General features: G+C 42.2%; 1 protein-coding gene across 9 annotated transcripts in view; it reads right to left on the reverse strand.

Moving 5' to 3' along the window:
- klhdc4 (kelch domain containing 4) overlaps window positions 1–15,000 on the reverse strand; it is an 86,312-nt gene that overhangs the window by 47,410 nt on the left and 23,902 nt on the right. For 4 of the 9 annotated variants that reach the window (XM_079683626.1, XM_079683627.1, XM_079683623.1 and 1 more), the window contains 6 exons: window positions 9,322–9,530; window positions 8,052–8,286; window positions 7,779–7,961; window positions 7,432–7,563; window positions 4,980–5,101; window positions 2,938–3,017 (listed from right to left, as the gene is read on the reverse strand). In XM_079683626.1, coding sequence (XP_079539752.1) covers window positions 2,938–3,017; window positions 4,980–5,101; window positions 7,432–7,563; window positions 7,779–7,961; window positions 8,052–8,286; window positions 9,322–9,530 — 961 coding nt within the window. The other 5 variants (XM_079683628.1, XM_079683624.1, XM_079683630.1 and 2 more) reach the window with 5 other exon arrangements.

Below are 15,000 nucleotides of genomic sequence, written 5' to 3' on the forward strand. Positions count from 1 at the left end.
TTTTTTCAAGTTGGTCAATGTTTTCTAAAAGCTGCTCATGTGTTGTCAACTTTGTGAAGATGTTTCTGCATTTGCATGTGTTTTCACACATTTGTGTTTTATATTTCCATTGTATTTGAAAGTGCAGCGCCTTTCTCCTAATGGATGTGTTTTGGGTCGTTAGAAGAGGTTTGCACCGGTGGGCCACCCTAGTAAACACCAGATGATACTAAATGTATTTAAGATAAACTCCCAAAAGTCTATTCTTTTTATCTATCCCCTCCTACCTCTGTCCTCTCATCCTTCCTCCTCGGACCATAAACTCTCTTCCTCTGTACCACTTCCTCCCACGCCTTCCTTTTCCTGTTCAGCTCCTCCCTGCAGCTATCTTGTTGCCGTCCTTGTCCTTCTGTCTGCCACTGTCTGAGAGAAGTTAAGCCAATTCCAGCCCAGATTAGAGTAATAAAATCACTGAGGCTACGGATTAAGGCTTAGGCCTCTAAACACACTGGTAGTAGGGAGAGGGGAAGAAGGGAAGAGGAAGTGCGGGGGGGGGGGGAGGGAAAAGGTGAGCAGGTGATTGAGAGGGCGGTTAGAGAGATTTCATGACCACAACACAGGGATTAGGATTTAGAGAAGTTAGTAACACAAGTGTCTGAGCACAAAAACCCATGACGTCATCCAAAAGAAACAGAAGTGAGGGAATAAGAAAACACTGACAAACGCATGGATAAAGGTCACTGGGTAAAATAAATAAAATATGTGAAAATGGTGCATGAAGGGATATATATAGGTCCCAATTCAACATTTAACTCTCACACAAGTTAGGGGTGTCATATATATTGTATGTACTGAACTATATCAGATTAAACCATCTGCTGTTTCAGTGTGGTTATGTATTATTATCTCTACAATGATTATGTTTTGGTTCCCTTTGTTTGTCTGTCTTTGAATGAAGCAGGATGAATATGCTTTCCAGCCGACCGCTTTATCTCATTGTTGTTTTCTGGTACCTTGTTTGCATTATTATTTAATGAAGTTAGAAGAATAAATCAAATAAAAACCTTGTTGAAAGAGGGAAGCATTGTTTGGTAGACCCTCCAGAAAAACGTGATTCTGCGATCGCAGAATTTACCACATAATCAGCAAAATGGCGCAGATTTTTAAAAGGCCGCATTTTTATCAAAAGGCCGCATAATCCCCGCATTTTTCCACACAAAGTTGAGAGAAAAAAAAGTTAACTCGTCGTGACGTCATCAGCTCGTGCATCACAGAATGTAAACAACACTGTATAGAGTGAACGTGTGGAGCTCACACGATAGAGAAAACACCAAGATGAAAATATCTAATCCATCTCATTTACCGACGAACATTTCTACTAAAGACCGGGCAAAAAGTGGGGGGAAACTATTCTGCACCCCGTGCAACTGTGTGTTGAAGCGTAACAGAAAATCGACGGTGACGACCCACTTTGATTCATTCAAACATTCGAAAATGCTTTCTGCTGCTGCGGAAAAGAAAGCCAAACAACTCACCTTCACCGAGGGATCAACCTCCAAAACCCTTTCGAGGGCTACAAGAAACGAGGTGAGTAGCCTACAAGATTGAAGCTGGTCAGATAACGAACGAGTAAATGAAAACAGAATGAGGCGGAGAAGTGTGTGTGTGTGTGTGTGTGTGTGTGTGTGTGTGTGTGTGTGTGTGTGTGTGTGTGTGAGAGATTAAAATAGCCCAATTGCTTTTACAATAAATAAAGATTGAATGTGTTTAATTGAATAGTAAAGGGGTTTAACGTTAGTGGCAGGTTGTGTGTGAGAGAGAATAAATAAGACAGCCCAATATTTAAAAATAAATCTATAATTTTTTTTAATGATTTTTTATTTGTGGTTTTCATTTAAGCTACTGTCATTCTTTATTTTTAATTCATTTTTAAACCAGAGCCCTCTGATTGGTTAGCCGGCAGGCTCTGTTTTGATTGGTCAACTGCTTAGAGATGTCCCGCCCCTTAGCCTCACGTCTAGCCAATAGAAGCGGAGTGCTACGAAGTGATATCACTATTTCGCAAAAGTAAACAAAGGAGTCCAATGAAGGCGTTTCAGGCAGTTTGGGGGGAGTCGGAGAAACTCCGTCTGGAGGGAACTCTGGGTTTTTAGCTTTTGCAGAAACCTATTTAACACACTATAGGAAAGGGAAAACCCCCAAAAGCATAAAAGGACCCTTTAATATAGAGGTTATCCAAAAGTAACAAAAGATGACGTCATCTTTATATTGCGGTACACAGATTAGGTTACTGATTAAATGTTATTCATGTAACTAATGCTTTTAAGGAAATTAGGGGTTGCTAGTTGTGGCCACTTTTACACCTTCTTATATACTTTAATATTACTTAGTGTGATCATTTATTTTTGCAAAAGAAGGAACACTAAGTTCAGAAAAAGCTAGAAACTCCCCTGTTGCTATATATGATACATAACTGTTTCTCTCTCGCACACACGACTGACGTGTCTCTGACGATTACACGCTACGTACCCCCACGCAGTGCACTCAAAACAATCTCCACTCTTTAGTTATTTATAAAATCTTTTTTTGTCCCAGAGTTAAAATAAAAAAGGGGGTTGCAGGAAAAAAAACGGAGGAAGGGAGGGCGGTGAAGAGGGGAAAGCAGCTTCATTCTCATCCATCTCTCCCTCTCCTCTATTATTCATCAGCCTCTTCTCATCCCTCGTTCAACATGCTGATGGAGGATAAAATAGGTCAGAGGGAAAGGCTGGTGCTCGCACGGTAACTGATGTCTTCCCAGTCACGTCGTGCACTCGTCTCCTCCTTCCCTAACCCCTCGCTCCTCCTCTCCCTTTTATTCCCTGCCACCACTGTCTTAGCATCCCATCTTTCTCATCCACTCTCTCTACCTCCCACATCCTATGATGATTCCTGAATACTGGCCTCTGTTCAGCTCACCTTTCTCTCTTCCTATTCTCTCCGCTGCCTGTTGTCGAGGAGTTCAACTCAAACAAAGGAGCTGTGTTGCTGCCAGCAATCTGCAGGGGGCACACAAACCATCAAATCTGTGAATCAGGTAGGAAGAAAATAAGGACCTATAAGAAGTTGTTGGAAAATAAACTTAGCTGGGATGGTGAAAAGGATGACCAGTAGCCACGTGGGAAAGTTAAACAAGAGCTAAATAAATAAATACCAGATCATGTATGTTCCTTTATGCTCCAAGGAGACGGTTTGTCTCCGGTGGAGCTAATTCACAATAGACTTAAAGTAGAAAACAAAAATAACCCCACGTATATGTTAATTTGTTCGGTAAACATACGTAAGGCACGATGCTTTTGCTTGCATATCCCCAGCATATTTGGAAGTTTGTAAAGCAATTTAAACTGATACCATGTATTTTCACCTGTGACTGCAGTGTCAAACATGTCCACAAGATGGGAGTAAAGCCTACGGAGAAATAAACATGTATCTTTGGGATTTTTGTTGTTGAAAAGCCAGATCTTAAAAATAACATTTGCAGAGAAATAGTGGTTGCATCATAAATGTATTTATTTTTTCTTTGAAAGTATTAAATAAAGGCCCAGCGGTGATTCAACACTTTATTGTAAATATTGTGAATGATGTTCTCAGAGTATCCTGCATTATCATCTTTTGATTGTGTTCCATGCATCCAACATGTGTTGTGAGAACACTGCTTTACATCCAATACACGCTTATATTGTGCTGCTGACAGCTTAGAAGGACGATAATAAGAACTGCACGTCTGATTAAGCATCAGAACTAATATATTTAAGCTGCATTCATCAATATTATCATATTAACAATGATCAAATTACTATGTGAAAAGGAAGAGAATTGAGTGCCACTCAGCTCTACGGAACATTCAGTGTGCGTCTTTCAGCACATGGCTTAATGACCGCTACTTTAATGTTTTGGTTTATTCTCATCGATCTTGTCATCCTTGTTTCCAATGACAGCAAATAGCCTTTTTATTAAGGTAAACATCTCCGATCAACCCACTGTACAAGAGATGTCCCCCTCCAAAGAGCAGCCAAAGTTAGCAAGTAGCTTGTAAACATAGAAGCACAGCTAAAAGGAGAGTAAATATTGTTTGGCAAGGGCCCAGAAACAGGTGTGTGAATAGGAAGCTGTTTGCCAGCTCATTCACAATATAACTTAACATAATGATAATATGTTAAAGGTGAATTTACACTGTGGTCTGTGTGTTAAGCCAGTTTAAGTTCAGACGCTTGGCTATTGTGTGACTGCTCTTTGACATCATTAACTGGAATTGTAAACAGTAAAACAGAGAAAAGCTAAAGAAACTGACAAACGTTAGAATACGTCTTACCAAAGAACCATGTCAAAGAGATTTATAACTTCTACAACTTGTCAGTTCTCACAAAACCCACACCAATGTAATGCTCACCTGCACTAAGATGTCTTCTTCACTTTGCTTCACCACACTGCTCAAAATTGGTAGCAGCATTTTGGATAAACAATGTTATCGTTGAGGTTATTTATTGAAAATGAATGAAAACGGTTGTGTTCAACAATCCATTATCAAGCAGTTAATGTATTGTTAAATTCACAATAGATCAGTGGGGGGAAACAAGTTTGTGTTTTAAAATTAAATATAATTCAATCTGCATTACAGCACAGTTTTTAAATGAGATGTTTTATAAAATGTTCATTACATGCGACCACACACGGCCCTTGGAACATACTGAGGACACATATGCCAACAAACACGATCTGGGATCTTTCCACACACACACACACACACACACACACACACACACACACACACACACACACACACACACACACACACACACACACACACACACACACACACACACACACACACACACACACACACACACACACACACACACACACACACACACACACACACACACACACACACACACACACACACACACACACTATTGGTCCTCAAAGAAGACTTTAGCCATGGCGAGGGCGATCTTGGCCACCTTTTTGTCCTTGGCGTCGGGGCCCAGGTTGACACGGGCCAGTCCTGTCCAGTACTGCTCTGTGCGACTCTGGTAATCCGCCAGAGTCTCTGCCTCCTGCACTGCGGGGTGATCCTCTTCATCTGGAAAGTTACACACACAGGGAGAGAGGTTTAAACTGTTGCTAAAAAAATCACCTCCTAAAAAGGAGCCCAGTTGCTCAAAATGTCAAAACGAGCATATTTGATATATTCAAGCGACCAGTAGTGGCTAGGGTTAGCATTGGGGAATTCTGGTTAGGCACAAATATATTTTTTCTCAACATATGATTTAAGCAGACCTGTCTTTTCTTTGGCAGGGCAGAAGCTTAGTAAATTCTGAGAGGGATAAACTATTAAGGTTTTGACACATTTTTTGCCAAAAAAACATGGGGAAGCAAATACTGGATAGAGAAGCAGAAAGATGTGGAATTCAAGCAATAAAACTGATGGTTATTTATCAGCAATATCTTTTGAACGTGAAAGAGGACATTCTGCTCGTTTCAGGTTCATATTTGTAGTTTGAGCCTGTACTGTGACATATCTCCATGCTTTAATGTTCAAAAAGATGTTTATTTTTCTCATTCTGCCTGTGCTGCAGCACCTCTTTTCACCCTCTGTCTGAAACCAGAGCCCAGTCTGCTCTGATTGGTTAGCTGGCCGGCTTTGTTGGGATATGTCAACCAATTAGGCTAAGGGGTGGGACATCTCTATCACGTACAATGTGTTGGTATGCTAGCCTATAGAAGCAAACGTTTGACATAGTTAACTATTATGGAAGTAAACAAAGGAGTCCAATGGAGGTGTCTTAGACGGAGGGGGGGGGGGGAGAAACTCCCTCTGGAGGAAATGTAGGGATTTCAGCCTCTGTGCAGGCCATTTACATGCACTCAAACCTATAGAACACACTACAGGAAACAAATCTTAATAGAGCACAAAGCATCCGCAATCAGTTGTTTAGCCATGCCACTCGCTGCTAAGCTAGGTGGCTAATAACCTGTAAATCCCAAATCAGATCTCTAATTTGAGATGTCAGTGCATGACATTAAGGATTTTGGGAGATGGCCTTTGGGCCATCTAAGCTAATTTACAGATGGCCCTGAGTCCAATAGAGATTGCCCTGAAAAATGCGCGTGGAAGAAATGATGCATGAAGGGTTTGGGGGGCCTCCCCCTAGAACATTTCGATTTTTGCAGGTCTTACTGTGCTGTCTGGTGCATTCTCTAGACTGAATTATAACCAGCACAATATTATATTGTACAATTGCAATTTTATTCTTCATCTCACTTGTTTGTTTGTTCTTGTTTGTGTTTGCTCGCTTGCATGCCCTGCATAGCTATAAGAAATACTTAAGTTGTTGGTCAAGACACTTTCCATCTGATGAAGGCAAATGCCTTCCCAGATGTAAAAAAGTGGAAAACATTACATTCAGTTATAACTGCCAAAAGAAACATTATTTACACTATTATGGCCCCTGTTTAAAATGTTTGTAATTTTATCTACTGTAAGTTGGTCGAACGAATGCCTCCTCATCCGGAAGCTGACCGAGCAGACCCGAGCAGCCGAGCGCATCCGCGAAGCACACAAAATGGCAACGTCAGAGTTCCCGTTAGCCAGCAAATCTAAATCTCTTCGGCCAAAATGTCTGGTCAAAATAATTTCCCTTTAGCGCAATACCGCTTCAGTTGCGCCACTTATGTGACAGACAAGAAGAGTATGTGACAGACAAGAATAGTCAATTCTAATGTCTAACACTTAATGTATGGGTTGATTGTGCGTTGATCTGTTGGTAATGCCTCGGGGTTCCGGTGGGCATGTAAACAAATGCATAATGCCGTGCTATACTTTGTGGCCTCACCCAGTTGCATAGCGACACTTATTGTTTAGGTGTCTTTTAATAAGCAGGTAGTCATATCATTAGCTAGAACTAGCTGGATCTGATCAATATGGACATAAACGCGAGTGAAGTCTAATCTAACGGGAGAGAGAGTTCCGCTGCTGCTGACGAGTCGACACGCAGCTCTGCATGATCACCTGCAGCGGTGAGCGGACAAAACACACACGTAGCTATTTTAATTGCCTCCAAACTACCTAAACTAGTTATAGATATGTTTAGTTTTACTGTCGGGTCACTCATTACTGGATCAGCGAGCTGCATGATACTGGCACAATAGATTGCCCGATCGGGCAACCAGCAGGTGAGGCTTCATTGCCCGAGCTAAATACTAGATGGCCCCGGGCCATCGGGCAGTCCTTAATGTCGAGCCCTGGATGTTTTAACATGTGTTTGGAATGTTGGTATATCATAATATGTTTAATGCCAAGCCTTTCCTGAAATACACACTGTATTTGTTGCTCAGTATAAACTGCTTTTGAAGGTAAATTGTAAAAGAAAGCAAAGCAATAGACAGTGAAGCGGCAGAATAATCACTTGCCTTCCTCATCCTCGCTTTCCTCTTCAGACTCCTCCTCCCCTTCTGCTCCTTTTGCCGCCGCCGCCGCCCCCTCCTCCTCCTCCTCCTCTTCATCTTCCTCTGACTCAGACTCATCCAGCCACTCCTGTGTCTCTGTGGAGAAAACAAAATCATAAATCCAAATTAAATCTAACATACTTTCCTGCTGCGTCACACAGCAATGAAACAAGACACATCTGCTCCTCTGCAGCTATCTGTTGAGCTGAATACATTTCATACAAATGTGTGTCTTCATGTATTTCTTTGTTAACCATTCTGGAGATATTGTTACTTTGCTTCAGCATTCTTGAGAGGTCTTTCTCACTCACTTGGGTCCATCTCCACCAGAACCTCCCACTGGTCCATCTTGTTGAGGTCCAGAGAGTAGAAGTCGTTCAGGGTGAACTGGCGGTCACCGACCTCAAACATCCCTCCAAACAGGAACATCTTGCCCTGGCGCACCGTTGCCATGGAGCTGGACCGTGCGCAGGGCTCCACCAGGGGGGCCCAGGCTGAACAGGAAGAAATTAATACATGATTTTCCTAAATACCTTTATTTTTGCTATTTCTTTCATAACTTAAATACGTGTATGTAATCTTACCATCTTCGTCGTCCTCTTCTCCTTCCTCCTCTTCCTCCTCCTCCTCCTGCTGAGCTCCGGGGATCAATTCCTTGATGGTCATCACTGTACCGTCCTCCGCGATAATTTCCTTGATGACCTCAGTAGGTCCTTGAGATGCCCCCTCTTCTTCCTCCTCTCCCTTCTTCTCAGCTCCTTCCCCCTCAGCTCCACCCTTCTTCCCCCTTCTTCGTTTCTTTTTCTCTGACTTGTTTCCCTGGAGAGAGAACCAAAACAATTAATAATCACAAATATCGAAACATCCAGACCCTGTAGTCTTCCGGTAGCTTCCAGCTAAAAAATGTTTTAGCCAGCCTCTACTTGGAGCGCAAGTGTGCGTGTTACATGATGTTACTATGAAAGTAAACAAAGGAGTCCAATGATGTAGTTTCGGGCAGCGGTAGTATACAACACACTACATGAAAAAGGAAACCCCCAAAGCAAGCCTAATAGGGCTCAGTGTTTCCCCTACCATTGTCTTGGAGGGGCGCTGCGCCCCACCAACGGAGCCCAGCGCCCCCCTGAAATTCAATTTTAAAAAATATAAATATATAGCACCAAATTGCAACTAATCTATATCTACTGTCACTTTTTACATTGAACATGTGCTCTTTTATTAAATAAACTAAACACTTTCATTTGAAGTTGTGAGTTTGGTGTTTTTGACCCGAAGAAACACTGACGCATTAATCAATAACAATAATCCTCAGCTCCTCTCTCTGCTCTAGAGGATTTTAAAAAATATATATATATATATATATATATATTTGACGGCACAGCATACCAAATAGCATTTGTTTTAAAATAACAAACTTAAGTTTTAATCCGTGTGAGGACAAAATTCTTAAAAGTAATCTGAAAATGCTCTTAAAAAACAAGATTATGAGAAAACAACATGACTAAGTGAAGTAAATCTCAGTTTGATATTTATACTCAAACATATACAAAATGTTATTAGGGTCTAGATAAAAGCCTGAATAGTTAGAAGTGTCTCCTGCTGCCTCCACTACCACAAATACATTTAAATATGGGCTCATTTCAAATTCTGTAAATGACTCAGAATCTGAAGCAAAAACTCATTCTCTCTTCTAAACAAACGTGACGAAAAAAGGCAACAGACACATGAATGGGTTCTAGCAATCCGAGATTCAATGGTACAATCTCCAGCTAAGTCACATGTAATAATAATATTAATAATAATAATGAACAGAAAGTCTCTTTGTCTCAGAAGCTTCACGGCCCTGCAGCTCACCCGCAGCACGCCGGGGAACCAGCGGTTCTTCACTGTGTCGTACAGGTACAGGTCGTTGTAGAAGTCACCCTCTAGTGTCTCCTCCTCTTCCTCGTCACACACACCACCAAACAGCAGCGCCCGCCCTGCAGGGCCCATCGCCGAAGAGAAACCAGAGCGAGGAGGGGGCTTGCTCCCGGAAGGGCTCAGCCTGGACCACAACCACTTCTCTGGAAGACAGAGAAACAGAAAAAGAAAGAAGAAGAAGCAGAAGAAGACATACTTTATATATCTTTCTAGGGGAAATTCAGTTTTTGCTTTGTTGGTACGAGTAGCGTAGGCAGAAATGTAAAAAATAGGGTGGGCCAGATCTTTTTTCTGCGCATCAGAAGCTAACAACAATCCCCGCCGGTACATGTGGCAGATTACTTTTAGAATACTTTTTTTTCCATAACAGATGGGTATGTTTTGGTGAACAGGAGACACTTATTTTACTGTTTTAATGGCTTATCAAGAGCACAAACACAACATCTTGGTGTCATTCTAGCTCCCTCTCATCTGCACCACACATAAAACACATCACCCGGACTGCATTCTTTGTACTGTCTTAAAACCTTTCCTTGGAATATGTTATGAATTGTAAGGTGTCCTTGGTTGCTTTGAAAGGCGCCCTTAAATATAATGAATTATCATTATTATTTATTATCTGAAACGATGTAATAACTTTTAAAACTTTTTCCAGTCACTTGCCCCATGCATTCAGCAGCAGCAGGCCATTCACTTTGATTTGATTCCGTTATAAATGTCATCATTTCGACCATAAAGAAATGCTACATAAACGTTATCTTGCACATTTTATCCAACCATCTAAGTTTCTAACTTTCAATATATTTAAAAAGAGATCTCTCTCTCTCTCATCTGCTTGCGGGGGCGGGGCCTCACAGACACGCTGCATCTCTCTCTCTCTCTCTCTCTCGCTCACTCACAGACATGCTGCAGCGCTGTGCAGTGTGCATACAGTTCTGCCGGTAATGAATATTCAGGGTATATGCAGGAATCCTGAAGTCAAATTTAATACCTTTTAAGACCTTTTTTAAGACCCTTTCCATACATTTTAAGACCTCATCGCAACTTTGAGTTCTAACCGGTTACATTGGCAACACACTTTACTATATTGATTGTAAGATAGCAAAACTAAACAGAGTGCAGACAGACTACTGAAGCCTCCTCTCCACATGAACTTCAACCTCTCTGTGAAGGTCAGGTTTAATGCAGTATGCTGCTTTTTTGCTTCTGTAGACTCTGTGCTCTTTCATTCCAGTAAAACTCCTCAGAAACCATTAGAAACCAGTATTTGACCAATAAACAAAACAATTGACAACACTTTGAACTATGAAATATGTTAAACTTTGGTGAGCTTCAGCGGGGTAATGCCATATAGGAGCTCCCTCACAAATACCCAGGGGTTAAATTGGGCTGGGGCTGTCCGGGGCTAAGCCCTGACACATAGGACGATGCTCTGACGTTATCACCCTCACACATTTGTCATATGTTTACAAAAAAGGATATATATGTTAAGACTTTTCTCGTTCTTAATATAGACTATATTTAGGGTCTATATGTGTTGACTTTACTTTAAAATAGCAGATCTCTGTGACCGGATATAGTTTGGCTTAGACCCCGGCCCCACAACGACGCATACGGTAAAACGCATACGCAAGCGCAAAAAAGGCTTCCGTTCACACGCATTCGATTCATTAACGTGTCCGTTCACACTAGAGTCTAGACCGATGGAAATGCTGGAAACGATGTAGTACATATGTCAGGCCTGTAAGTGGCGCTGCTGCCGCCCGAAATACACCAAAAGCAGCGAAGAAGACCCCGAAGCATGGTTGCCCTTCTGTTTATTCTCCGCGGTGGACGGTGTGTTCTCCTGCTGTATCTCTCAGGTAGTCCACCAGCAGATGAAAAACAACCACCTCTCCGCCTCTCCCATGGAACGAGGGGACTGTGCGGCAGTTTCCGTAAAAAAAATGTTCCGCCGGTCAACATGTCCGTTAAAGTTTAAATCTTCCGTACAAAATTAGAAAAGTGCCGGTCAGAGGTCTTCTTTGTTATTTATTGAGCTTTAAAACAAATTGATAACGACTCTTTTCTCTGTATAATAATATAAGAATATTTAATAAACGGTGCCTGCCTCTCTTTTCCTCCCCCTCTTCTGACAGCCCAGCAGCAGCAGGAGACGTGGGGAGAGGGAGGCGGGCTATTTCCTCGTTATCAGAAAATGATCATATAGGGCACACACGGAGCCGTTGGACCCCCAGAGCGTTGCGTATACCGGTCTACCCACCTTGGGACCCGTTACCGTAGTCGTTTAGTCCCCCCCCCCCCCAGGGCTCGAGCTTAAGGACGTCCCGTCGTCGAAAAAAATAGTGTCGGGGAGGATAAAAAATCATTTTGGGACGAATTTGGGACGAGAGTTAAAATAAAAATACCCTGCTAACTCTACTACAAACGGCGATGAAAAGGAAACCGACTGCACGTTTTGTGTAGCATACAGTTATTAAACCTCCTTGTCAACGTAAACACACACACAAAACATTTAGCAACCACACACACACACACACACACACACACACACACACACACACACACACACACACACACACACACACACACACACACACACACACACACACACACACACACACACACACACACACACACACACACACACACACACACACACACACACACACACACACACACACACACACACACACACACACACACACACACACACACACACACACACGGCTGTGCCCGCGAATACCTGGCACGCAAATTCGCGGGTCTAGCTACAGTAGGCTATGTACTGAGTGTGTGTATTTCGCGGGTTGAGTGATGTAAAATGACAACGGTATCCCGTGGAGGAATTCTGAAAAGTTTTACCGTTACATCACAAAAACGCACAGCAGAACCAGACCCTGGAGCGCCGGCCTCTTTATTTACTTACTCCTCTTCATCCCCTATGGGTAATAAGGCTGAGATGAGAACCCCCATCATATTTAGTCCTTAGCAATATGCTGCGCTTCTCCCCATGTATGGATGGGTACCGAGCCCCGGTCCTAAACGGGCTCCGCCCGGGCCGGAATTATTAAAGACAGTGGTAACGTTAAGCTCCGACGTTATCTGACTTTTTATCGGTACTGGAGACATTTAAAAAAAAAAATGTCATATGTAGTATTGCTACATAAACATTATATCACAGTTTTAGTTTATCCAACTCCGTTTCTAATATGCAACATGCGTCTATGATGTATTTTCGAGCTTTCCAATCCAGACGAGATCTCTCTCTCCCGTCTGTGTGCGAGGGGGCGGGGCAGTTTGTAAAGGTCTCCTGAGTGTTGGATTTTTTTGTTAATTGGATGGGACTTGATTTGATTCAATATTAAAGTAATTTTCTCGTTTGTGTGTTTGTTTAAATATATTTGGCCTTTGTTCATGTGATTGACTGATTTACTCAAATAAAAAGGTTGATGAATTATCATCTAATGATTTTTATGATGTTTTATTTATGTTAAAGGTCACTTTGAATGATTTTAACTAATGATAATGTAGAAAAACTCATATTTTAAATTCGGGACGTTCCACATTAATTTCGGGACGGCTTAGATTGTATTTCGGGACGGTTCCGGGAGGATGGTGAAAAAAGTTAGTCGAGAGCCCTGCCCCCCCCCCCCCCCCCCCCACACAGAGCGGAGCAAGGCAACGAAACTTAAAATAATAAGCAGCATTTTACGGCACGCTATGCATGGGGCCGCCTTGTGGGGTTTCCCGACATGTCGTTTCAGTAAATTAAAGGGTGTTTCATGTTGTCGTTGCTGTGAACCTTCTTAATACCTTGGAAAATGCCGTTTAATACTTTTTAATGGCCTTAATTTTCGCTAAATTGATTTATCAACTTTTAATACTTTTTAAGACCCCGCGGACACCCTGATATTACATTTTGTGAGGAAACTTTTCCACCAATAATTACAATGAGTATTCCTAAATGTATTCACTGCAGGTTTACGAAAGTAACTGTAATCAGATTACTCGTTTTTCAAATGTAACGCCAGCTGAATACAGTTGATTTTTGTATTCTCATTACGTAACGCCGTTACATGTATTCCGTTACAACCCAACCCTGTGTATATCTCTCCGGACTGTCCACCAGCAGATGACAAACACCCACCTCTCCGCCTCTTCCAAGGGACGAGGGAACCGTGCGGCAGAGTTTCTGTTAACATTTGTTTTCTTCTGACAGCCCAGCAACAGGAGAGGTGGGGAGAGGGAGACGTGGGGAGAGGGAGTCGGGGCTATTTCATCGTTATCAGAAAATGATCGTATAGATCGCTGCTAGATGAGGGCAGTGAGGGCTCTTCTTGGAGTCTGGCTTTTTTTTTAAAACCAAAAATCATTAGTGAACTTTGAGCCATCATTTATTTTGCAGGCAGCGCTCTGCCTCTCTCATGTTATTATGGCGCGCGCCGGAACCAACAATCAGTTTTTACCGTAAATGAGTTCAGAGGACAAAACACATACAACATTAATTCAACTCAATATTTGTTCACTTGAATTTCACTTTGAATTCTTGGATATTCTCAATGGGTGAATACATTTTTAAAATAATAATACAAAATAAAATAAATAATAATATAAATAATAATAAATAAAATAAAAATTAAAGCTGCGAGCAGCGTTGAGCGGGTCTTCGACGCTCCGCAGGCTGTTGTCCGCACGTCGACGTCAGGCAGATGTCTCGAGGACTCGGCCGTTGGCAAACGTGGGAAGTTTCAGGCCGATCGGACAACGTACACAGGAGTTACAGCAGTATCACAAACATTGTGTTTGATGGGGAGTGATCTGTCGCCATGGCAACGGAATTTGATGACACCCCATAATACGCCTAGATGTGTTGAGGGCTGCATCGTTATCAAACCTGTGAAGTTTTGGGCCGTTTGGAGCAAGTTAACTGGAGTTATGAGAGAACCGTGTTTCACGGCGACCATTTAGTTACCATAGGAACGACATTTGACGAAATCTCAAAACTGACACATATATGTCTCGAGGGGTTGACCGTTAGCACACATGTGAAATTTGAACACTTTTTGAACATTTAAACAGGAGTTTTAGCAATATCGTGCTTAACGGCGAGGGATGCGTTGCCATGGCAACAGCTTTTGAGAAAAACTCACTATTGTCACATTGAGGTGTTGAGGGCCGGACCATTAACTGTGATCTGAAGTCTGGTGCCGTTTGGACCATTTTCCATTGAGTTAAGACAACATTGGGTTTTATGGAGGGGGATGCGTTGCCATGGAAACGGCAAATGATGACATCCCATAATTGGCATAGAGCTGTTTAGGGCCTGACCATCACCCATCATATGAAGTCTGGTGGCGTTTGGACGATTTTCCATTGAATTACGACAACATAGAGTTGTATGGCGAGGGATGCGTTGCCATGGAAACGGCATACGATGACATCCCATAATTGGCATAGAGCTGTTTAGGGCCTGACCATCACCCATCATATGAAGTCTGGTGCCGTTTGGACAATTTTCCATTGAGTTAACAGAACATCGTGTTTTTTGGCGAGGGATTCGTTGCCATGGAAACGGCATATGATGAGATCTCAGATTTCATGTAGAGCTGT

Source organism: Notothenia rossii (genome assembly GCF_949606895.1).
Source record: "Notothenia rossii genome assembly, chromosome: 5".
NCBI classification, from domain to species: Eukaryota; Metazoa; Chordata; class Actinopteri; order Perciformes; family Nototheniidae; genus Notothenia; species Notothenia rossii.